The sequence below is a fragment of the Cololabis saira genome, chromosome 15 (assembly GCF_033807715.1).
Source record: "Cololabis saira isolate AMF1-May2022 chromosome 15, fColSai1.1, whole genome shotgun sequence".
Taxonomy (NCBI): Eukaryota; Metazoa; Chordata; class Actinopteri; order Beloniformes; family Belonidae; genus Cololabis; species Cololabis saira.
In genome coordinates, this window is record NC_084601.1 from 45,453,404 (window position 1) to 45,476,486 (window position 23,083).

Consider the following 23,083-nt stretch of genomic DNA (forward strand, 5'->3'; position numbering starts at 1 on the left):
AAATGAACTGCTGTGACAAAAGAATGAACTAAATATAAACTTGGAACAACAACAGGTCAGAGCCGGGTAAAAGTAGTAGTAGTAGTAATAGAAGTAGGAGTACTAGTAGTAGTAGTGGTGGTAGTAGCAGTAGTAGTAGTAGTAGTAGTAGTAGTAGTAGTAGTAGCAGTAGTAGTAGTAGTAGCAGTAGTAGTAGTAGTAGCAGTAGTAGTAGTAGTAGTAGTAGTAGTATTAGTAGTAGTAGTAGTAGTACCAGTAGTAGTAGTAGTAGTAGTAGCGGTAGTAGTAGTAGTAGTAGTAGTAGTAGTAGTACTAGCAGTAGTAGTAGTAGTAGTAGTAGTAGTAGTAGTAGTAGTAGTACTAGCAGTAGTAGTAGTAGCAGTAGTATTAGTAGTAGTAGTAGTAGTAGTAGTAGTAGTAGAAGTAGTAGTAGTAGTAGTAGTAGTACTAGCAGTAGTAGTAGTAGTAGTAGTAGTAGTAGTAGTAGTAGTAGTAGTAGTAGCAGTAGTAGTAGCAGTAGTAGTAGAAGTAGTAGTAGTAGTAGTAGTAATAACAGTAGTAGTAGTAGCAGTAGTAGTAGTAGCAGTAGTAGTAGTAGTAGTAGTAGTAGTAGTAGTAGCAGTAGTAACAGTAGCAGTAGTAGTAGTAGTAGTAGTAATAACAGTAGTAGTAGTAGCAGTAGTAGCAGTAGTAGTAGTAGTAGTAGTAGTAGTAGTAGTAGTAGCAGTAGTAGTAGTAGTAGTAGTAGTAGTAGTAGTGGTGGTGGTAGTAGTGGTAGTAGTAGTAGTAGTAGTAAGGAGTAAGAAGTAGTAAGAAAATAATAAATAAGAACTGTTATAAAAGTGAAAAGAGTAGTTCCTACCAGCAGCGTGTAGTTTAGACTAAATTTGAATAGTTTAGGTTTTTTCCACCTGTTAATGATAAACATTACCACAACTGACTGAAGTATCAAAAGTAACGATATCTTCATTTGGAGCATTTTTAATACAAAAGGACAAGAAGTATAAAGTAGTATTAGGATCAAACTTGGCTCAGCTGGCGGTCCCGGCTCGTCATCATCTCCAGAACTCCCAGCATTCCTCACTCTGTTTCCAGAGCTCCTGACCCCCCACCCAGATCAGCACAATCATTCACATTTTAGAAATAGACTCCTTAAAACCAGCTAACGGAAACCCCAACACCAGCAGTAAAACCAACGGAAACCCGGACACCAGCAGTAAAACCAATGGAAACCCCGACACCAGCAGTAAAACCAATGGAAACCCCGACACCAGCAGTAAAACCAACGGAAACCCCGACACCAGCAGTAAAACCAACGGAAACCCCGACACCAGCAGTAAAACCAACTGAAACCCCGACACCAGCAGTAAAACCAACGGAAACCCCGACACCAGCAGTAAAACCAACTGAAACCCCGACACCAGCAGTAAAACCAACGGAAACCCCGACACCAGCAGTAAAACCAATGGAAACCACGACACCAGCAGTAAAACCAACGGAAACCCCGACACCAGCAGTAAAACCAACTGAAACCCCGACACCAGCAGTAAAACCAACAGATACTCCGACACCAGCAGTAAAACCAACGGAAACCCCGACACCAGCAGTAAAACCAACAGAAACCCCGACACCACCAGTAAAACCAACAGAAACCCAGACACCAGCAGTAAAACCAACAGAAAACCCGACACCAGCAGTAAAACCAACGGAAACACCGACACCAGCAGTAAAACCAACAGATACTCCGACACCAGCAGTAAAACCAACGGAAACCCCGACACCAGCAGTAAAACCAACAGAAACCCCGACACCACCAGTAAAACCAACAGAAACCCAGACACCAGCAGTAAAACCAACAGAAAACCCGACACCAGCAGTAAAACCAACAGATACTCCGACACCAGCAGTAAAACCAACGGAAACCCCGACACCAGCAGTAAAACCAACGGAAACCCCGACACCAGCAGTAAAACCAACAGAAACCCCGACACCAGCAGTAAAACCAACAGAAACCCCGACACCAGCAGTAAAACCAACAGAAACCCCTACACTAATAGTCAGGTGGAGTCAACGGAACTGCCCCCTCTTTTATGATGTACGTTTCTATTGCTGCATCCAGATTCATTCTTATGTGAAAAAGCCTATTAGTATTATTTTATCCGAGAACAATTGCGTTTGAGCCACATAACATATTCTTGGCGTGGCCTAATGGCTCAACAGCGCTGCCTAGAAAACTTTGTGCCTCAAGCCCCACAATACGGATTAACATACATGCACGAAAAAAGCTACACACCTGTATCATGTCACAACTTAAAGAAAAGTCTCTTGGCGCCATGGCCCAAACCCAACAGGAAGTCGGCAATTTTCAATTAATCGTGTAATTGTGGTGAAATTTATGCCATTTCTTCAGCCGCTTCTTCGCCGAACCGTAACGTGCACCCAGGTGTGTTATAAATCAAAATGTTCGTCTCCATCCTGCAACGACATGCATTACTTTTCTCAGTCAAAAGCGTTACTGTGGCGACGCTAGACACCACAAAGCGCGCCCACCCTTCATCTGATTGGTCCATATTTGATAGTTCCTACTTTCTGCCATAACTTTTGAATGGTTTCACATAACGAGTCATGGTGATGTCATCGGACTCAGTTTTGAGTACTTGACTTTTATTGGTGAAAATTGCATGCGCGAAGGCCTGTTCATCGCTGCTTGCAGCTTTAATTATATTTGTTTCTTTCTTATCCTTCAAATGTTGGAAAAGTGAGACGTGATTAAAGAGGTGATTCTGTGAAGAGTTTTCACCTTAGAAACTTGAAAATCTTGTTACTGTAATATGAGGAAACTCAGAGGTTGATCTGCAGAGACAAGAGTTCAATGTGCAAAGATAAAGAGATATAAACATGCTGTATCCAGTACAAACAAGTAATAAATGTGATATGAGGTGTGATGATTGACAGAGTTCAGAGTCTTGATTAAGTGTGTCTTGATTAAGAAGTCTTGTGACCTGGGAGAAAAAAAAATATTTTACGTCTCAGAGTAAATTTGTTTCAGTTAATCAGCCTGTTGTTTTTAACCCCGTCTGCATGAACCTGTTCATGTTCTGCATCTCTGGAAAGTTATTGATAGGTGGTTTGCAGGATGTGATTGGAAGTGTTGCACCAGGTGGGTGTTCAGACGGCCCTTCCCAATGTTATATAAGTGTTGTGTAAGTCGTGTATAAATGGAATGCTCTATCTCTCCAAAGTAGATTTTATTGCATAGGTTGCAGGTGATAGCATAAACTGCGTTGGTGGTCTGATGGGAAGGGGAACCTAGAATGGGATATTTCTTTTTTGTTTAAGGGTTGTAAATGAATTTCCTTGCTTTGTAAAAGTGACTGTAAGGGAGAGAAGGGGTTGGTTTATTGTTGGAAAAAAGTGATCTAACCAAAATATCCTGAAGACTCCGGTGTTTTCTAAATGCAGATATGGGTCTGGTGTGGTGAAGGATGGGGTGGAGAGATTGAGTAACGGAAAAGTTGCGTTTGATAGTCCTAAGTAGGTGAGTGACATGGTGAGAGAAGGTGGACATGAAAGGGATGAGATGAGTTGGAAGGGGGTTTAGGGTTGGAAATAGGGTTAACGTTAGGGGGAGAAAGAGGGAAGGGGTAGAGGGTTAGGGTTAGGTTAGGGTTAGGGTTAGGGTGGAGAGATGGGGTAGAGGGTTAAGTTTGGGGTAGGGGTTAGGTTAGGGGTTAGGGTTAGGTGGAGAAAGGGGAAAGGGGGTAGAAGGTTAGAGTTGGGGTGAAGAGATGGGGAAGGGGTAGAGGGTTAGGGTTAGGGTATGGGTTAGGGTAAGGGTTAGGGGGGAGAAATGGGAAGGGGGTAGAGGGTTAGGGTTAGGGTTAGGGGGGAGAAATGGGAAGGGGGTAGAGGGTTAGGGTTAGGGTTAGGGTTAAGGTTAGGGTTAGGGTTAGGAGTTAAGGTTAGGGTTAGGGTGGAGAGATGGGGTAGAGGGTTAGGGTTAGTGTAAGGGTTAGGGGGAGAAAGGGGGAAGGATGTAGAGGGTTAGGGTTGGGGTAGAGAGATGGGGAAGGAGGTTAGGGTTGGGGTTAAGGTTAGGATTAGGGTTAGGTTTGGGGTTGGGGTTAGGTTTTTAAGAGTTTAAGTAGGGTTAGTGTTGGGGTTGTGGTTGTGGTTAGGTTTTTATGAGTTTAAGTATGGTTGGGGTTGAGGTTAGGGTTAGGGTTAGGGTTAGGTTTTAGAAAAATTAAAATTATAAGGTGGCTCAGCAAAATTGCAGTAGCCAGGCACGGGCACGCAAGCACAAAGTTTAATCCCACTACTTTCTTGATTTTAAGGGATTAATCAAATATTTTTGGTTAGAAAGGGATGAGATGAGTTGCAGGGGGTTTAGGGTTGCAAATAGGGTAGGGGTTAGGGTTAGGGGGAGAAAGGGGGAAGGGGGTAGAGGGTTAGGGTTAGGGTTAGTGTTAGGGTTAGGGTGGAGAGATGGGGGTAGAGGGTTAAGGTTGGGGTAGGGGTTAGGTTAGGGGTTAGGGTTAGGGGGAGAAAGGGGGAAGGGGGTAGAGGGTTAGGGTTAGGGTTAGGGTTAGGGTGGAGAGATGGGGGTAGAGGGTTAAGGTTGGGGTTAGGTTAGGGGTTAGGGGGAGAAAGGGGGAAGGGGTAGAGGGTTAGGGTTAGGTTAGGGTTAGGGTTAGGGTGGAGAGATGGCGGTAGAGGGTTAGGGTTAGGTTAGGGGTTAGGGTTAGGTGGAGAAAGGGGAAAGGGGGTAGAAGGTTAGGGTTGGGGTGAAGAGATGGGGAAGGGGTAGAGGGTTAGGGTTAGGGTAAGGTTTAGGGTAAGGGTTAGGGGGATAAATGGGAAGGGGGTAGAGGGTTAGGGTTAGGGTTAGGGTAGGGGTTAGTGTAAGGGTTAGGGGGAGAAAGGGGGAAGGATGTAGAGGATTAGGGTTGGGGTGAAGAGATGGGGAAGGAGGTTAGGGTTGGGGTTAGGGTTAGGATTAGGGTTAGGTTTGGGGTTAGGGTTAGGTTTTTAAGAGTTTAAGTAGGGTTAGGGTTGGGGTTGAGGTTAGGGTTTGGATTAGGGTTAGGGTTAGGGTTAGGATTAGGGTTAGGTTGGGTTTAGGTTTTTAAGAGTTTAAGTAGGGTTAGTGTTGGGGTTGTGGTCGTGGTTAGGTTTTTATGAGTTTAAGTATGGTTGGGGTTGGGGTTAGGGTTAGGGTTAGGGTTGGGGTTGGGTTAGGGTTAGGGTTAGGGTTGGGTTTTTAACAGTTTAAGTAGGGTTAGGTTTGGGGTTGGGTTTTTAAGAGTTTAAGTAGGGTTAGGGTTAGGATTAGGGTTAGGATTAGGATTAGGGTTAGGGTTGGGGTTGGGTTTTTAACAGTTTAAGTAGGGTTAGGTTTGGGGTTGGGTTTTTAAGAGTTTAAGTAGGGTTAGGGTTAGGATTAGGGTTAGGATTAGGGTTAGGTTTGGGGTTGGGTTTAGGTTTTTAAGAGTTTAAACTTAAACTTAAACCTAAACTTTATTTATTTAGCATTTTTCATGCAACTGGAGTGCAACACAAAGTGCTTTACATTAATACATAAAAATATACAATCTCCATTGAAATCCTCCTTCAAATGAGACAAGGGTTCAATGTGCAAAGATAAAGAGATATAAACATGCTGTATCCAGTGCAAACAAGTAATAAATGTGATATGAGGTGTGATGATTGACAGAGTTCAGAGTCTTGATTAAGTGTGTCTTGATTAAGAAGTCTTCTGACCTGGAAGAAAAAAAAAATTACGTCTCAGAGTAAATTTGTTTCAGTTAATCAGCCTGTTGTTTTTAACCCCGTATGCATGAACCTCTGGGAGTATCTGTGTCAACATTGATGCTATTGGAAGTTCAGTCAGGAAGACTTCTGGAGGAAGATATGCCGTCTTCAGTAGTTACACATGCACCAAAGAACAACTTCTTCCAGGAACCAAACTGACTTTAATGTTGGAGACGACAGCTTCATTCCAGGAAATAAAAACACCTCACAGTTTGATTGATGAAGAAAACTAATGATCATTGATCATCACTGTCTCTGATCTGTGCAGCAGCAGCTGCCTCACCAGCTCTGGACCAGAAAGGTTTTTACACGCAGCAAACCGACGACGGAAACTAAAGGTCTTAACGCAAAGTTCTCCTTTTCTATGTTTACTTCAAAAACTGAAAAATCATACAAAATACAGAACCGAATCCTTAACGTTAATGAATAAAATAAAGTATACTAGTCAAAAGACTGTGTAGCTCAAAGGTCCAGTGATGTGTAAACTTTCACTGAGTTACCGTATATTTATTCTACATACAGCAGCCAATAGAAATGCAATATTCTGCTTTGTGACTAGTCACTGGTTTGAAGAAATATAAAACCAGTCTTACAAAAGGTATTAATCATCTTAAACATAAATCACATTGAGGCAAAATGGCTACAACAGATAAAAAACAAATCCAATACAAATATTGTCATCTAACAATCATGCAGCATGATCAAAGTCTGCAGTGAAAACCTTCTCCAACCAGAAACAAACAGGAATGTTCCCGAAAACAAAGTTCAAACTTACAGTTTGTTCACACAGTCCATAGAGTTGAAGATGAAGATTCTGCAGTCTGAAATAAACTACTGAGACGCAACTGAACTGATCCTGGAATGAATCAGAGCTGGAGGAGGAGGAGGAGGAGGAGGAGGAGGAGGAGGAGGAGAATGGACAGGTAGGAGGAGGATAATGGACAGGTAGGAGGAGAATGGACAGGTAGGAGGTGAATGGACAGGTAGGAGGAGAATGGACAGGTAGGAGGAGGAGAATGGACAGGTAGGAGGAGAATGGACAGGTAGGAGGAGAATGGACAGGTAGGAGGAGGAGAATGGACAGGTAGGAGGAGAATGGACAGGTAGGAGGAGAATGGACAGGTAGGAGGAGAATGGACAGGTAGGAGGAGGAGAATGGACAGGTAGGAGGAGGAGAATGGACAGGTAGGAGGAGAAAGAGTCTCATAAATCTGGCTGAACTTAAAAAATGAAGGTGACAATTTTTATTGAAGATTGTTAATGAATTTCAACTAAATTATTGAGTAAATGATCTGAGAGTTTTTTAGGTTCATTAATTTATTTTGGTTCATCATTGTTCAGATTAAGTCCCATTATTTACTGGCTCCTGTGTGTTTCTGCCAACAATGTCCATCCAGCTGTTGGGACATAGTGTGTGTGATGTCATCAGTGATGTCATCAGTGATGTCATCATAAATGCCACTTGTGGAGTGATTGATCAGTGATTGATCAGGGCGTGACAGCTGCTTCCATCATGAACACATCCCTTACTTGTGATTCTTGAATATTTCTGAGTTGTTGACTGCAGTAAAGAATCAGGGGTGAGGGTTGGATCCCACAGATCCACCAGAAAGCTTAGCTGTGGTAGGATTTCCACCAATGATGACGATCAAAACTCAGCCATGAAGGGTTTACTGTATATATTGCTACGACTGAGTATCATTACTACAGAAACTTGAAAATCTTGTTACTGTAATGTGAGGAAACACACAGGTTGATCTGCAGAGACAAATGTTCAATGTGCAAAGATAAAGAGATATAAACATGCTGTATCCAGTGCAAAGAAGTAATAAATGTGATATGAGCTGTGATGATTGACAGAGTTCAGAGTCTTGATTAAGTGTGTCTTGATTAAGAGGTCTTATGACCTGGAGAATATTATTCTTTTATGTCTCTCAGTAAAAATGTTTCAGTTAATCAGCCTGTTGTTTTTAACCCCGTCTGCATGAACCTCTGGGAGCTTCTGTGTCAACATTGATGCTATTGGAAGTTCAGTCAGAAAGACTTCTGGAGGAAGATACGCCGTCTTCAGTAGTTACACAAGCACCAAAGAACAACTTCTTCCAGGAACCAAACTGACTTTAATGCTGGAGATGACAGCTTCATTCCAGGAAAAAAAAACACCTCACAGTTTGATCGATGAAGAAAACTAATGATCATTGATCATCACTGTCTCTGATCTGTGCAGCAGCAGCTGCCTCACCAGCTCTGGACCAGAAAGGTTTTTACACGCAGCAAACCGATGACGGAAAGGAAAGGTCTTAACGCAAAGTTCTTCTTTTCTATGTTTACTTCAAAAACTTAAAAATCATACAAAATACAGAACCAAATCCTTAACGCTTATGAATAAAATAAGGTATACTAGTCAAAAGACTGTGTAGCTCAAAGGTCCAGTGACGTGTAAACTTTCACTGAGTTACCGTATATTTATTCTACATACAGCAGCCAATAGAAATGCAATATTCTGCTTTGTGACCATTCACTGGTTTGAAGAAATATAAAAGCAACGTCTTACAAAAGGTATTAATCATCTTAAACATAAATCACATTGATGCAAAATGGCTACAACAGATCCAAAATAAATCCAATAAAAATATCGTCATCTAACAATCATGTAGATTTGTCTTCAGACACAAGAATGATCAAAGTCATATATAAAGATATATAAGTCAGATATAAACATGCTGTATCCAGTACAAACGAGTAATAAATGTGATATGAGGTGTGATGATTGACAGTTATTGACAGATTGAAAGTTATTGATAGATGGTTTGTGGGATGTGATTGAAAGTGTTGTACCAGGTGGGTGTTAAGAGTTTAAGTAGGGTCATGGTTCGGATCGGGGTTGGGTTTTTAAGTGGTTAAGTAGGGTTAGGGTTAAGGTTCGTGTTTGGGTTTTTAAGAGTTTAAGTAGGGTTAGGTTAGTGATTACGGCCCCCTAAGGGGAACCAATACACTTCAGCCTCCTACGCTCGTTAGCGGTTCCAGAGATTGCTGAAGGTAGTGTCGCACTCTCCATCGTACATCCAGTTTGAGATCCGTATGCACTAAAGTACTTTGTCAGTGGTTTATGGTGTGATACCTCTGCGTTAGTCCCAGAGTTTTGTTATGAGATGTGCTGCATGGTGTATCAACGTAACTGGGTACCCCTTATGAGTGCAGTCAGATTATGGAGGATCCGGTGTCTTCGTATGTGGCTAGTGGATGCACTTTGAGAGGACAGTTGTGAGTTTTAGTAGGTGAGAATAGGGGTGGGGGGTGGGGGGGTGATAGTTCAGAGAGGAGAGGTGATGGGGGTTTGTAGAAAGGTTTTTAGGATTTGGGGTTCGGGTTAGGGTTAGAATTTGTTTGTGTAGTTTAAGATTAGGGTTAAGGTTAGGGTTTAGTTTAAGTTTAGGGTTAGGGTTAGGGTTGGGTTAGGGTTAGGGTTAGTGTAAGGGATCCAGTTGGGGTTGCGGTTGTGGTTAGGTTCTTAAGAGTTTAAGTAAGGTCAGGGTTAGGGTTAGGGTTCGGGTTTGGGTTTTTAAGAGTTTAAGTAGGGTTAGACATGAGAGGTGAGGGTTTTTTTAAGAGAGGTTTTTAGGATTTGGGGTTCGGGTTAGGGTTAGAATTTGTTTGTGTAGTTTAAGATTAGGGTTAAGGTTAGGGTTTAGTTTAAGTTTAGGGTTTGGTGTTAGTGTTAGGGCTGAAGTTAGGATTTGGTTTAGGGTTAAGGTTAGGATTTTGGGTTTTTGGTTAAGGTTAGGATTTGGGATGAGGGTTAGGTATAGTTTAGGGTTGGGGTTGGGGTTAGGGTTAAGGGTTAGGGGTTAGGGTAAGGGCTTAAGGTTAATGTTAGGGTCAAGGGTCAGGGTTAGGGGTTAAGGTTAGGGTTAGGGCTCGGGATGGGGGTTATGGTTAGGATTTGGGATGTGTCTAGTGAATGTGAAGGAGGAATGAGGGTTTGTGGTGGCCGGAATGTGTCAGGTGCTGGTCGTCAAGGCCCGGCCCCCCGTTGAAATGTATTAGGTGAAGGCCCCTGGTGGCTGGAATGTGTCGGCTGTGTGTGTTTTTGTTAGTACATCGGGAGTTATTAGGAAAAATAAAAGGATTTAAGATATAAGAAAAGGTGTTTAGAATTTTAAAGTAGATTTGAATTTGAGAGGATGACCCTGTTTGCTTGGAGATCGGTTTTAAGTATATTGATTCCTAGCTTAATCATTATCCCTCCTGGAGGCCCGGGTGAGATAGTAATAAATGGTACCTAATATGAATTTCTGGACTTTTCATCAGTGGTATGCCAACGGATCAACAGACGTTTCGGCCGTGTAAATACCAGACGTCCTCCCCGTTGGTGGCCCCCTGGGTTGATCGAGCCCAAGGTTTGTCCAGTTCCCAAATATCTTTTTAGGTTTTTCGAAGGGTCTTGTTCTTATTTACTCAGGGTACAGCACAATATTTAGGGATATTTATTGTAAACATTGTTACCGTCGGTTATTTTTATATTAATTGTTTCATGTTTTCTATTTTTATGTATTATTTGCTTTCAATTTTTTGTATTTAGGAATTGTTACCTTTTATGCTGTTCCATAAAATTAGTCTTGGAAGGAGGTTGAAATATTCCCTAGCAGGAGTTCTTCTGTTTACTTACTCTGGAGGCGTCCGTGCCGGCCGTGAAGCAGGCGGGGCGGTCGCAGTGTTTCCCCGGTCCGTGGTCCGTGATCCTGGTTTCTCTGGAGGCTTGGAGGAGGAGGAGGAAAATTGCTCAAAGCTCTTAAAAGAGCTTTCGGTATTTTCTTGAGTGGGTCCCACGGAGGTTCTGGAGTCCTCAGCCTCAGGAAATCTTCAATACTTGTAATCTTCAGGTGTAGTTGAGGTTTTATTCTTTGTTATCCCCGCAGGGCTCCGGTTTTCCCTTATTCCAGGTAATTATCTATTTAATAGTTTTATTCTGTGTGTTAAAGTTCTTTTTCCGATATGTTTCTCTTTGGATAGGTTTTTTGCTTTAGATTTTTATTTTATTTCATATTTATGTCCATTGTATTTTTGATTATGTGTATTAAAGTTGGTCTGTGGAACACTTCGGGTTTATTTGTGTCAGAGTGGCTGTGATTGACGGGCTGTGAGCCGTGGGCGGGGCTTTGTGTCTCCTGGTGGATTCTGGTCGTGTTTTGTGCATATATTAAATAATCTGGGTTTATTGCGTTATTAGTATTTTCCTTCCTTCCTATTTTTGTGAGAAAAGTTGTGTTTGTATTTGTTTTTTACTCCAGTAAAGGTTAGGTGGGTTGTTATTTGTCTGTATGTTTATTGTGGGTCGGGTTTATCCCGGAGGTTTATCACAACCGTCAGTAAAGTAGCTGGTCCTGTTGATGGCTTGGAGCATTCAGGCTGCTGTTTGAGCATGTCATCGAAAGCTTGTACTGGTTTAATCCTGTACTTTTGTAAAAGTAAGGGGAATTGGCTTCTGCCCTAATAAAGCCTTGTTTAAAGAAAAACTAATCTGGGGTTGTAAGTAGGCTTGGGGATTTATGGTTAATAATTTTAGATATTTGAAGTTTAGGTATTTTTAAAGTAAACTGAGTTCAGGTGTAATTTTAAGTGAATAAGTGAAAACGAGTTTTATAAGGTCTTTTTCGTTTCTAGCAAAATAACTCAAGTTAAAATACAGTTTAAAGTGGATAAGGGAAAAAGAGTTTTAGAAGGTCATTTTCGTTTTTAACAGTAAATCCAGTTAAAAATGCAGTTTAAATGGATAAGTGAAAAATAGTTTTAGAAGGTAATTTTCGTTTTTAACAGTGAATCAAGTTAAAATACAGTTTAAAGTGGATAAGTAAAATCGAGTTTTAGAAGGTCATTTTCGTTTTTAGCAGTAAATCCAGTTAAAATACAGTTTAAAGTGGATAAATGAAAACGAGTTTAGAAGGTCATTTTCGTTTTTAACAGTAAATCAAGTTAAAATGCAATTTAAAGTGGATAAGTGGAAACGAGTTTTTAGAAGGTAACTTTCATTTTTATAAGTAGGGTTAGGGTTGGGGTTAGGGCTAGGGTCAAGGTTGGGGTTGGGGTTAGGTTTTTAAGTGTTTAAGTAGAATTAGGGTTGGGGTTAGGTTTTTAGAGTTTAAGTAGGTTTAGGGTTAGGGTTGAGTTTTTAAGAGTTAAAGTAGGGTTAGGGTTGAGGTTGGGGTTAGGTTTTTAAGAGTTTAAGTAGGGTTTGGGTGAGGGTTAGGATTAGGGTTAGGTTTAGGGTTAGGGTTGAGTCTTTAAGAGTTAAAGTAGGGTTAGGGTTGGGGCTGGGGTTAGGTTTGTAAGAGTTTAAGTAGGGTTAGGGTTAGGATTGTGGTTAGGTTTTTAAGAGTTTAAGTAGGGTTAGGGTTTTTGTAAGGTTTTTAAGAGTTTACGTAGGGTTAGGGGTGGGGTTGGGGTTAGGTTTTTTAAGGGTTTAATTAGAATTAGGGTTAGGGTTAGGATTAGGTTTAGGGTTAGGGTTGAGTCTTTAAGAGTTAAAGTAGGGTTAGGGTTGGGGCTGGGGTTAGGTTTGTAAGAGTTTAAGTAGGGTTAGGGTTAGGATTGTGGTTAGGTTTTTAGAGTTTAAGTAGGTTTAGGGTTAGGGTTGAGTTTTTAAGAGTTAAAGTAGGGTTAGGGTTGAGGTTGGGGTTAGGTTTTTAAGAGTTTAAGTAGGGTTTGGGTGAGGGTTAGGATTAGGGTTAGGTTTAGGGTAAGGGTTGAGTCTTTAAGAGTTAAAGTAGGGTTAGGGTTGGGGCTGGGGTTAGGTTTGTAAGAGTTTAAGTAGGGTTAGGGTTAGGATTGTGGTTAGGTTTTTAAGAGTTTAAGTAGGGTTAGGGTTTTTGTAAGGTTTTTAAGAGTTTACGTAGGGTTAGGGGTGGGGTTGGGGTTAGGTTTTTTAAGGGTTTAATTAGAATTAGGGTTAGGATTAGGTTTAGGGTTAGGGTTGAGTCTTTAAGAGTTAAAGTAGGGTTAGGGTTGGGGCTGGGGTTAGGTTTGTAAGAGTTTAAGTAGGGTTAGGGTTAGGATTGTGGTTAGGTTTTTAGAGTTTAAGTAGGTTTAGGGTTAGGGTTGAGTTTTTAAGAGTTAAAGTAGGGTTAGGGTTGAGGTTGGGGTTAGGTTTTTAAGAGTTTAAGTAGGGTTTGGGTGAGGGTTAGGATTAGGGTTAGGTTTAGGGTTAGGGTTGAGTCTTTAAGAGTTAAAGTAGGGTTAGGGTTGGGGCTGGGGTTAGGTTTTTAAGAGTTTAAGTAGGGTTAGGGTTTTTGTAAGGTTTTTAAGAGTTTACGTAGGGTTAGGGGTGGGGTTGGGGTTAGGTTTTTTAAGGGTTTAATTAGAATTAGGGTTAGGGTTAGGATTAGGTTTAGGGTTAGGGTTGAGTCTTTAAGAGTTAAAGTAGGGTTAGGGTTGGGGCTGGGGTTAGGTTTGTAAGAGTTTAAGTAGGGTTAGGGTTAGGATTGTGGTTAGGTTTTTAAGAGTTTAAGTAGGGTTAGGGTTAGGATTGTGGTTAGGTTTTTAAGAGTTTAAGTAGGGTTTGGGTGAGGGTTAGGATTAGGGTTAGGTTTAGGGTTAGGGTTGAGTCTTTAAGAGTTAAAGTAGGGTTAGGGTTGGGGCTGGGGTTAGGTTTGTAAGAGTTTAAGTAGGGTTAGGGTTAGGATTGTGGTTAGGTTTTTAAGAGTTTAAGTAGGGTTAGGGTTAGGGTTTTTGTAAGGTTTTTAAGAGTTTAAGTAGGGTTAGGGGTGGGGTTGGGGTTAGGTTTTTTAAGGGTTTAATTAGATTTAGGGTTAGGGTTAGGATTAGGTTTAGGGTTAGGGTTGAGTCTTTAAGAGTTAAAGTAGGGTTAGGGTTGGGGCTGGGGTTGGGTTTTTAAGAGTTTAAGTAGGGTTAGGATTGTGGTTAGGTTTTTAAGAGTTTATGTAGGGTTAGGGTTTTGGTAAGGTTTTTAAGATTTTAAGTAGGGTTAGGGTTAGGGTTAGGTTTTAAAGAGTTTAAGTAGGGTTGGGGTAAGGGTTGGGGTTGGGTTTTTAAGAGTTTAAGTAGGGTTAGGGGTGGGGTTGGGGTTAGGTTTTTTAAGGGTTTAATTAGAATTAGGGTTAGGGTTAGGATTAGGTTTAGGGTTAGGGTTGAGTCTTTAAGAGTTAAAGTAGGGTTAGGGTTGGGGCTGGGGTTAGGTTTGTAAGAGTTTAAGTAGGGTTAGGGTTAGGATTGTGGTTAGGTTTTTAGAGTTTAAGTAGGTTTAGGGTTAGGGTTGAGTTTTTAAGAGTTAAAGTAGGGTTAGGGTTGAGGTTGGGGTTAGGTTTTTAAGAGTTTAAGTAGGGTTTGGGTGAGGGTTAGGATTAGGGTTAGGTTTAGGGTTAGGGTTGAGTCTTTAAGAGTTAAAGTAGGGTTAGGGTTGGGGCTGGGGTTAGGTTTGTAAGAGTTTAAGTAGGGTTAGGGTTAGGATTGTGGTTAGGTTTTTAAGAGTTTAAATAGGGTTAGGGTTTTTGTAAGGTTTTTAAGAGTTTACGTAGGGTTAGGGGTGGGGTTGGGGTTAGGTTTTTTAAGGGTTTAATTAGAATTAGGGTTAGGGTTAGGATTAGGTTTAGGGTTAGGGTTGAGTCTTTAAGAGTTAAAGTAGGGTTAGGGTTGGGGCTGGGGTTAGGTTTGTAAGAGTTTAAGTAGGGTTAGGGTTAGGATTGTGGTTAGGTTTTTAAGAGTTTAAGTAGGGTTTGGGTGAGGGTTAGGATTAGGGTTAGGTCTAGGGTTAGGGTTGAGTCTTTAAGAGTTAAAGTAGGGTTAGGGTTGGGGCTGGGGTTAGGTTTGTAAGAGTTTAAGTAGGGTTAGGGTTAGGATTGTGGTTAGGTTTTTAAGAGTTTAAGTAGGGTTAGGGTTAGGGTTTTTGTAAGGTTTTTAAGAGTTTAAGTAGGGTTAGGGGTGGGGTTGGGGTTAGGTTTTTTAAGGGTTTTATTAGATTTAGGGTTAGGGTTAGGATTAGGTTTAGGGTTAGGGTTGAGTCTTTAAGAGTTAAAGTAGGGTTAGGGTTGGGGCTGGGGTTGGGTTTTTAAGAGTTTAAGTAGGGTTAGGATTGTGGTTAGGTTTTTAAGAGTTTAAGTAGGGTTAGGGTTTTGGTAAGGTTTTTAAGATTTTAAGTAGGGTTAGGGTTAGGGTTAGGTTTTAAAGAGTTTAAGTAGGGTTGGGGTAAGGGTTGGGGTTGGGTTTTTAAGAGTTTAAGTAGGGTTGGGGTTGAGGTTAGGTTTTAAAGAGTTTAAGTAGGGTTAGGGTTAGGGTTGGGGTTGGGTTTTTAAGAGATTACGTAGGGTCAGGGTTAGGGTTATGGTTAGGGTTGGGGTTGGGTTTTTAAGAGTTTAAGTAGGGTTGGGGTTGAGGTTAGGTCTTAAAGAGTTTAAGTAGGGTTAAGGTTAGGGTTGGGGTTGGGTTTTTAAGAGTTTAAGTAGGGTTAGGGTTGAGGTTAGGTTTTTAAGGGTTTAATTAGAATTAGGGTTAGGGTTAGGATTAGGTTTAGGGTTAGGGTTGAGTCTTTAAGAGTTAAAGTAGGGTTAGGGTTGGGGCTGGGGTTAGGTTTGTAAGAGTTTAAGTAGGGTTAGGGTTAGGATTGTGGTTAGGTTTTTAAGAGTTTAAGTAGGGTTAGGGTTAGGATTGTGGTTAGGTTTTTAAGAGTTTAAGTAGGGTTAGGGTTAGGGTTTTGGTAAGGTCTTTAAGATTTTAAGTAGGGTTAGGGTTAGCGTTAGGTTTTAAAGAGTTTAAGTAGGGTTAGGGTCAGGGTTGGGGTTGGGTTTTTAAGAGTTTAAGTAGGGTTGGGGTTGAGGTTAGGTTTTAAAGAGTTTAAGTAGGGTTAGGGTTAGGGTTGGGGTTGGGTTTTTAAGAGTTTAAGTAGGGTTGGGGTTGAGGTTAGGTTTTAAAGAGTTTAAGTAGGGTTAGGGTTAGTGTTGGGGTTGGGTTTTTAAGAGTTTAAGTAGGGTTAGGGTTGGGGTTGGGGTGAGGTTTTTAAGTGTTTAAGTAGGTTTAGGGTTAGGGTTAGGTTTTTAATAGTTTAAGTAGGGTTAGGTTAGTGATTACGGCCCCCTAAGGGGAACCAATACGCTTCTGCCTCCTACGCTCGTTAGCGATTCCAGAGATTGCTGAAGGAGTGTTGCACTCTCACTCGTACATCCTGTTTGAGATCCATATGCATTAAAGTACTTTGTCAGTAGCGTATGGTGCGGTATCTCTGAGTTAGTATCAGAGTTTTGTTATGAGATGTGCTGTATGGTGTATCAAGGTAACTGGGTACCCCTTTGGAGTGCAGTCGGATTTTGGAGGATCCGATGTCTTCGTATGTTGCTAGTGGATGCATTTTGAGAGGACAGTTGTGAGTTTTAGAAAAGGAGAAGAGGGGGAGGATGATAGTTCAGAGAGGAGAGGGTTTTTTTAGGATTTGGGGTTCGGGTTAGGGTTAGAATTTGTTTGTGTAGTTTAAGATTAGAGTTAAGGTTAGGGTTTAGTTTAAGTTTAGAGTTTGGTGGGATTTGGGGTTTTGGTTAAGGTTCGGATTTGGGATGAGGGTTAGGGTTAAGGTTAAGATTTTGGGTTTTGGTTAAGGTTAGGATTCGGGATGAGGGTTAGGTTAGGATTTGGGGTTCTTGGTTAAGGTTAGGATTTGGGATGAGGGTTAGGTTAAGTTTAGGGTTAGGGTTAATATTAGGGTTAGGGTTAGGAGTTACGGTTGGGGTTAGGGTTTAGGGTTAAGGTTAGGGGTTAAGGTTAGGGTCAGCGGTAGGTTAGGGTCAGGGTCAGGGTTAAGGCTAGGGTCAAGGTTAGGGATTGGGTCTGCGTTAGAGTTCAGGTCAGGCATGAGGGTTAGGGTCAGGGTTAAGGTTAGGACTTGGATTTGGGTTAGGATTCGGGGTTTTGGTTAGGGTTAGGATTTGATCTGAGGTTGGGCTTTGGGTAAGGTTAAAGGTTAGGATTTGGGATGTGTAAGATGAATGTAAATGAGGCATGGAGACCCCTTGTGGCTGGAATGTGTTATGTGCATGTGGTCGAGGTATGACACCCCGTTGAAATGTGTTGGTGAAATGTAAACGAGGCATGGAGACCCCTTGTGGCTGAAATGTGTGTACGTGTGTTAGCAATTCTGTATTTATTAAGATCATTAAAATAATTTTAAGATATAAGCCAAGGTGTTCAGAATTTTAAAGTAGATCTGAATTTAATGAGAGGATGACCTTGTTTGTTTGGAGGTCGGTTTTAAGTGTATTAATTCCTAGTTTAGGAAAACCTTAATTATTATCAATCCTGGAGGCCCGGGTGAGATAGTAATAATGGTACCTAATGTAAATTTCTGGACTTTTCTTCAGTGGTATGCCAACGGATCAACAGACGTTTCGGCCGTCTAAATACCAGACGTCCTCCCCGTTGGTGGCCCCCCCTTGGGTTGATCAAATCCCTAGGTTTATGGTTAGGGTTGGGTTTTTAAGAGTTTATGTAGGGTTAGGGTTGGGGTTAGGGTTAGGTTTTTAAGAGTTTAAGTAGGGTTAGGGTTGCGGCTGGGGTTATGTTTTTAAGAGTTTAAGTATGGGTAGGGTTAGGGTTGGGGTTGGGGTTAGGTCTTTAAGAGTTTATGTAGGGTTAGGGTTAGGGTTGGGGTTTGGGGTTGGTTTTTTAAGAGTTTAAGTAGAATTAGAGTTGGGGTTAGGTTTTTAAGTGTTTAAGTAGAATTAGGATTTGAGTCAGGTTTTTAAGAGTTTAAATAGGTTTAGGGTTAGGGTTAGGTTTTTAATAGTTTAAGTAGGGTTAGGTTAGTGACTACGGCCCCCTGAGGGGAACCAATACGCTTCTGCCTCCTACGCTCGTTAGCGATTCCAGAGATTGCTGAAGGTAGTGTTGCACTCTCACTCGTACATCCTGGTTGAGATCCGTATGCACTAAAGTACTTTGTCAGTTGTGTATGGTGTGGTACCTCTGAGTTGGTTTCAGAGTTTTGTTATGAGATGTGCTGTATGGTGTATCAGGATAACTGGGTACCCATTATGAGTGTAGTGGGATTATGGAGGATCCGGTGTCTTCGTATGTGGCTAGTGGGTGGATTTTGAGAGGACAGTTGTGAGTTTTAGAAGGGAAGAAGAGGGGGGGAATGATAGTTCAGAGAGGAGAGGTGAGGGGGGATTTTAAGATTTGGGGTTAGTGTTAGGGTTAGAATTTGTTTGTGTTGTTTAAGATTAGGGTTAAGGTTAGGGTTTAGTTTAAGTTTAGGGTTTGGTGGGATTTGGGGTTTTGGTTAAGGTTCGGATTTGGGATGAGGGTTAGGGTTAAGGTTAAGATTTTGGATTTTGGTTAAGGTTAGGATTCGGGATGAGGGTTAGGGTTAAGGTTAAGATTTGGGGTTTTGGTTAAGGTTAGGATTTGGGATGAGGGTTAGGTTAAGTTTAGGGTTAGGGTTAAGATTTGGGGTTTTGGTTAAGGTTAGGATTTGGGTTAGGGTTAGGGTTGTGGTTAGGGTTGGGGTTGGTTTTTTAAGAGTTTAGGTAGAATTAGAGTTGGGGTTAGGTTTTTAAGAGTTTAAGTAGGGTTTGGGTGAAGGTTAGGATTAGGGTTAGGGTTGGGGTTGGGGTTAGGTTTTTAAAAGGTTAAGTAGGGTTAGGGTTAGTGTTGTGGTTGGGGTTAAGTTTTTAAGTGTTTAAGTGGAATTAGGGTTGGGGTTAGGGGTGGGGTTGGGTTGGGTTTTCAAGATTTTAAATAGGGTTAGGTTTGGGGTTGGAGTTAGGTTTTTAAGAGTTTAAGTATGGTTGGGGTTAGGATTTTAAGAGTTTAAACTTCAACTTAAACCTAAACTTTATTTATATAGCATTTTTCATGCAACTGGAGTGCAACACAAAGTGCTTTACATTAATACATAAAAAGAAACAATCTCCCTTGACCCCCCCACTACCCATACCCTCATTCATACACACACACACACACACACACACACACACACACACACACACACACACACACACACACACACACACACACACACACACACACACACACACACACACACTCGCCCCCCCACCCAGACAGAGCGGCCCACACCACGGCTATAAAGCCCTGGAGCAGGACCCCCAACTATCCAGGACAGCAGGACCCCCAACTATCCAAGACAGCAGGACCCCCAACTATCCAGGACAGCAGGACCCCCAACTATCCAGGACAGCAGGACCCCCAACTATCCAGGACAGCAGGACCCCCAACTATCCAGGACGGCAGGACCCCCAACTATCCAGGGCAGCAGGACCCCCAACTATCCAGGACGGCAGGACCCCCAACTATCCAGGGCAGCAGGACCCCCAACTATCCAGGACGGCAGGACCCCCAACTATCCAGGGCAGCAGGACCCCCAACTATCCAGGACGGCAGGACCCCCAACTATCCAGGCCTGGAGCAGGACCCCCAACTATCCAGGACAGCAGGACCCCCAACTATCCAGGGCAGCAGGACCCCCAACTATCCAGGACAGCAGGACCCCCAACTATCCAGGACAGCAGGACCCCCAACTATCCAGGCCTGGAGCAGGACCCCCAACTATCCAGGACAGCAGGACCCCCAACTATCCAGGCCTGGAGCAGGACCCCCAACTATCCAGGACAGCAGGACCCCAACTATCCAAGACAGCAGGACCCCCAACTATCCAGGACGGCAGGACCCCCAACTATCCAGGACAGCAGGACCCCCAACTATCCAGGACGGCAGGACCCCCAACTATCCAGGCCTGGAGCAGGACCCCCAACTATCCAGGACAGCAGGACCCCAACTATCCAGTACAGCAGGACCCCCAACTATCCAGGACAGCAGGACCCCCAACTATCCAGGACAACAGGACCCCCAACTATATATTCTGCCATAACCTTTAAATGGTTTTACATAAAGAGGCATGGTGATGTCATCGGAATCAGTCGCTGTTTGCAGCTTTAATTATATATAATTCTTATCCTTCAAATGAGACAAGGATTCAATGTGCAAAGATAAAGATAAACATGCTGTATCCAGGGCAAACAAGTAATAAATGTGATATGAGGTGTGATGATTGACAGAGTTCAGAGTCTTGATTAAGTGGCGGCGGCAGTAGCTCAGGTGGTAGAGCGGGTCGTCCAATGATCGGAAGGTCGGCGGTTCGAATCCCGCTCTGTCCCAGTTTGCTGTCGTAGTGTCCTTGGGCAAGACACCTTACCATGCTTGCCTCGTGTGAATGTGTTTGAATGTGTATGAATGTTGGTGGTGGTCGGAGGGGCCGTTAGGCGCGATATGGCAGCCACGCTTCCGTCAGTCTGCCCCAGGGCAGCTGTGGCTACATATGTAGTTTACCACCACTGGTGAGAATGTGTATGAATGAATAATGATCTCTGTAAAGCGCTCTGGGTGCCTAGAAGGGCGCTATATAAATCCAAGTCATTATTATTATTATTATTATAAGTGTGTCTTGATTAAGAAGTCTTATGACCTGGAGAAGATTATTCTTTTACGTTTCTCAGTAAAACATTTTCAGTTAATCAGCCTGTTGTTTTTAACCCCGTCTGCATGAACCTCTGGGAGCTTCTGTGTCAACATTGATGCTATTTCAGTCAGGCAGACTTCTGGAGGAAGATATGCCATCTTCAGTAGTTACACAAGCACCAAAGAACAACTTCTTCCAGGAACCAAACTGACTTTAATGCTGGAGACGACGGCTTCATTCCAGGAAATAAAAACACCTCACAGTTTGATTGATGAAGAAAACTAATGATCATTGATCATCACTGTCTCTGATCTGTGCAGCAGCTGCCGCCTCACCAGCTCTGGACCAGAAAGGTTTTTACACGCAGCAAACCGATGACGGAAAGGAAAGGTCTTAACGCAAAGTTCTCCTTTTCTATGTTTATTTCAAAAACTGAAAAATCATACAAAATACTGAACCAAATCCTTAACATTTCTGAATAAAATAAAGTATGCTGGTCAAAAGACTGTGTAGCTCAAAGGTCCAGTGACGTGTAAACTTTCACTGAGTTACCGTATATTTATTCTACATACAGCAGCCAATAGAAATTTAATATTCTGCTTTGTGACTAGTCACTGGTTTGAAGAAATATAAAAACAAAGTCTTACAAAAGGTATTAATCATCTAAAACATAAATCACATTGATGCAAAATGGCTACAACAGATCAAAAATAAATCCAATAAAATTATTGTCATCTAACAATCATGTAGATTTGTCTTCAGACACAAGAACGATCAAAGTCTGCAGTGAAAACCTTCTCCAACCAGAAACAAACAGGAAAATTCCAGAAAACAAAGTTCAAACTTACAGTTTGTTCAAACAGTCCAAAGAGTTGAAGATGAAGATTCTGCAGTCTGAACAAAACCTACTGAGACGCAACTGAACTGATCCTGGAATGAATCAGAGCAGGAGGAGGAGGAGGAGGAGGAGGAGGAAGAGGAGTAGGAGTAGGAGGAGGAGGAGGAGGAGGAGGAGGAGGAGGAGGAGGAGGAATAGGAGGAGGAATAGGAGGAGGAATAGGAGGGTTAGGGTTGTGGTTAGGTTTTTAAGAGTTTAAGTAGGGTTAGGGTTGGGTTTTTAAGAGTTTAAGTAGGGTTAGGGTTGGGGTTGTTGTTTGATTTTTAAGAGTTTAAATAAGGTGCACAAGCCTACTGTGCTGAAGGGGAAAGGATGGGACAGTGGGAGCACGGTCGTCTCACATGCAAGTGACCGGGGCTCGAACCCCAAGCAGGATTACATCTGGCAGGGGGACTACCGATGTAAATCAGCCTATGGCTGCAATCTGGGTTCATCTACATTTTATTTTTTTATTAAAAGAAAATGTTGCCTGATGTACACTGTCCCTACCAAAATAAATAAATTGAAATTGAAATTGACCAGAAGGACGGACAGAGGGAAAACCAGCATATTTTTCCATCCATTTTATTGAAAAATTCTGGAAAAAAAAACGGGAGGAGGGGAAAGAAGGGAAGTGTTACTCCAAGGGGTGTGGTCCGGAAGGGGAAGAGCAGCCAAGGGTAAGTATAAATGTGTTAAAAAAATAAATGTACAGTACAAACAGGTTAGTAAAAAACACACTAAAAATCACAATGTAGGCTGCCCTTTCCTAATGTGGTGAAATTCCAAGGTGGTAGGTTGGGGAACAAAAGAAAAGAAATATATACATATTTTAATAAAATGATGGGGGAGGGGACTCGGATCCCACAGGCCAGTAGGGGGCAAACGCCCCCTACTGGCGTAGAGTAGATGATACATTAACTGGCGTTAAGTAGATGATACATCATTTAATCCCCCCCGGTGCAGCAGTCCCCAGCCTATGGATCCCTGAACACCCACCTGGTACAGCACTTTCAATCACATCCCACAAACCACCTATCAATAACTGGTCTTGAACAAAATGACCATTGGACGGACGGATAGAGGAGGAGGGCGGAGAGGACCTGACGGCCCTTCCCAATGTTATATAAGTGTTGTGTAAGTCGTGTATAAATGGAATGCTTTATCTCTCCAACGTAGATTTTATTGCATAGGTTGCAGGTGATAGCATAAACTGCGTTGGTGGTCTGATGGGAAGGGGAACCTAAAATGGGATATTTCTTTTTTGTGTAGGGGTTGTAGATGAATTTCCTTGCTTTGTAAAAGTGACTGTAGGGGAGAGAAGGGGTTGGTTTATTGTTGGAAAAAAGTGATCTAACCAAAATATCCTCAAGACTCCGGTGTTTTCTAAATGCAGATATGGGTCTGGTGTGGTGGAGGATGGAGTGGAGAGATTGAGTAACATAAAAGTAGCGTTTGATAGTCCTAAGTAGGTGAGTGACTTGGTGAGAGAAGGTGGAAACAAAAGGGATGAGATGAGTTGGAGGGGGTTTAGGGTTGGAAATAGGGTAGGGGTTAGGGTTAGGGGGAGAAATGGGGAAGGGGGTAGAGGGTTAGGGTTAGGGTAGGGGTTAGATTAGGGGTTAGGTTTAGGGTTAGGGTTAGGGTAAGGGTTAGGGGGGAGAGATGGGGGTAGAGGGTTAAGGTTGGGGTAGGGGTTAGATTAGGGGTTAGGTTTAGGGTTAGGGTTAGGGTTAGGGTAGGGGTTAGGGGGGAGAAATGGGAAGGGGGTAGGAGGTTAGTGTTAGGGTTAGGATTAGGGTTAGGGGGGAGAAAGGGGGAAGGATGTAGAGGATTAGGGTTGGGGTGAAGAGATGGGGAAGGGGATAGATGTTTGGAGATAGGATAGGGGTTAGGGTTAGGGTGGAGAGATGGGGTAG

At 42.4% G+C, this 23,083-nt stretch overlaps 1 protein-coding gene across 10 annotated transcripts in view; it reads right to left on the bottom strand.

Annotated features, from left to right (window-relative positions):
- Positions 1–21,212, bottom strand: part of LOC133460987 (NACHT, LRR and PYD domains-containing protein 12-like) — a 72,022-nt gene extending 50,810 nt beyond the window's left edge. For 4 of the 10 annotated variants that reach the window (XM_061741725.1, XM_061741715.1, XM_061741724.1 and 1 more), the window contains exon 1: positions 6,590–6,666. Coding sequence is in view for 1 of the 10 variants with exons in the window: in XM_061741722.1 (XP_061597706.1) it covers positions 6,590–6,609 (20 nt within the window). In the remaining 9 variants the exon portion in view is untranslated. Of the gene's footprint in view, positions 1–2,293; positions 2,404–2,800; positions 3,572–6,589; positions 6,667–7,804; positions 7,861–21,135 lie in introns of those variants that run through there. The other 6 variants (XM_061741722.1, XM_061741716.1, XM_061741720.1 and 3 more) reach the window with 5 other exon arrangements.
- Between the last annotated feature and the right edge of the window lie 1,871 nt (positions 21,213–23,083).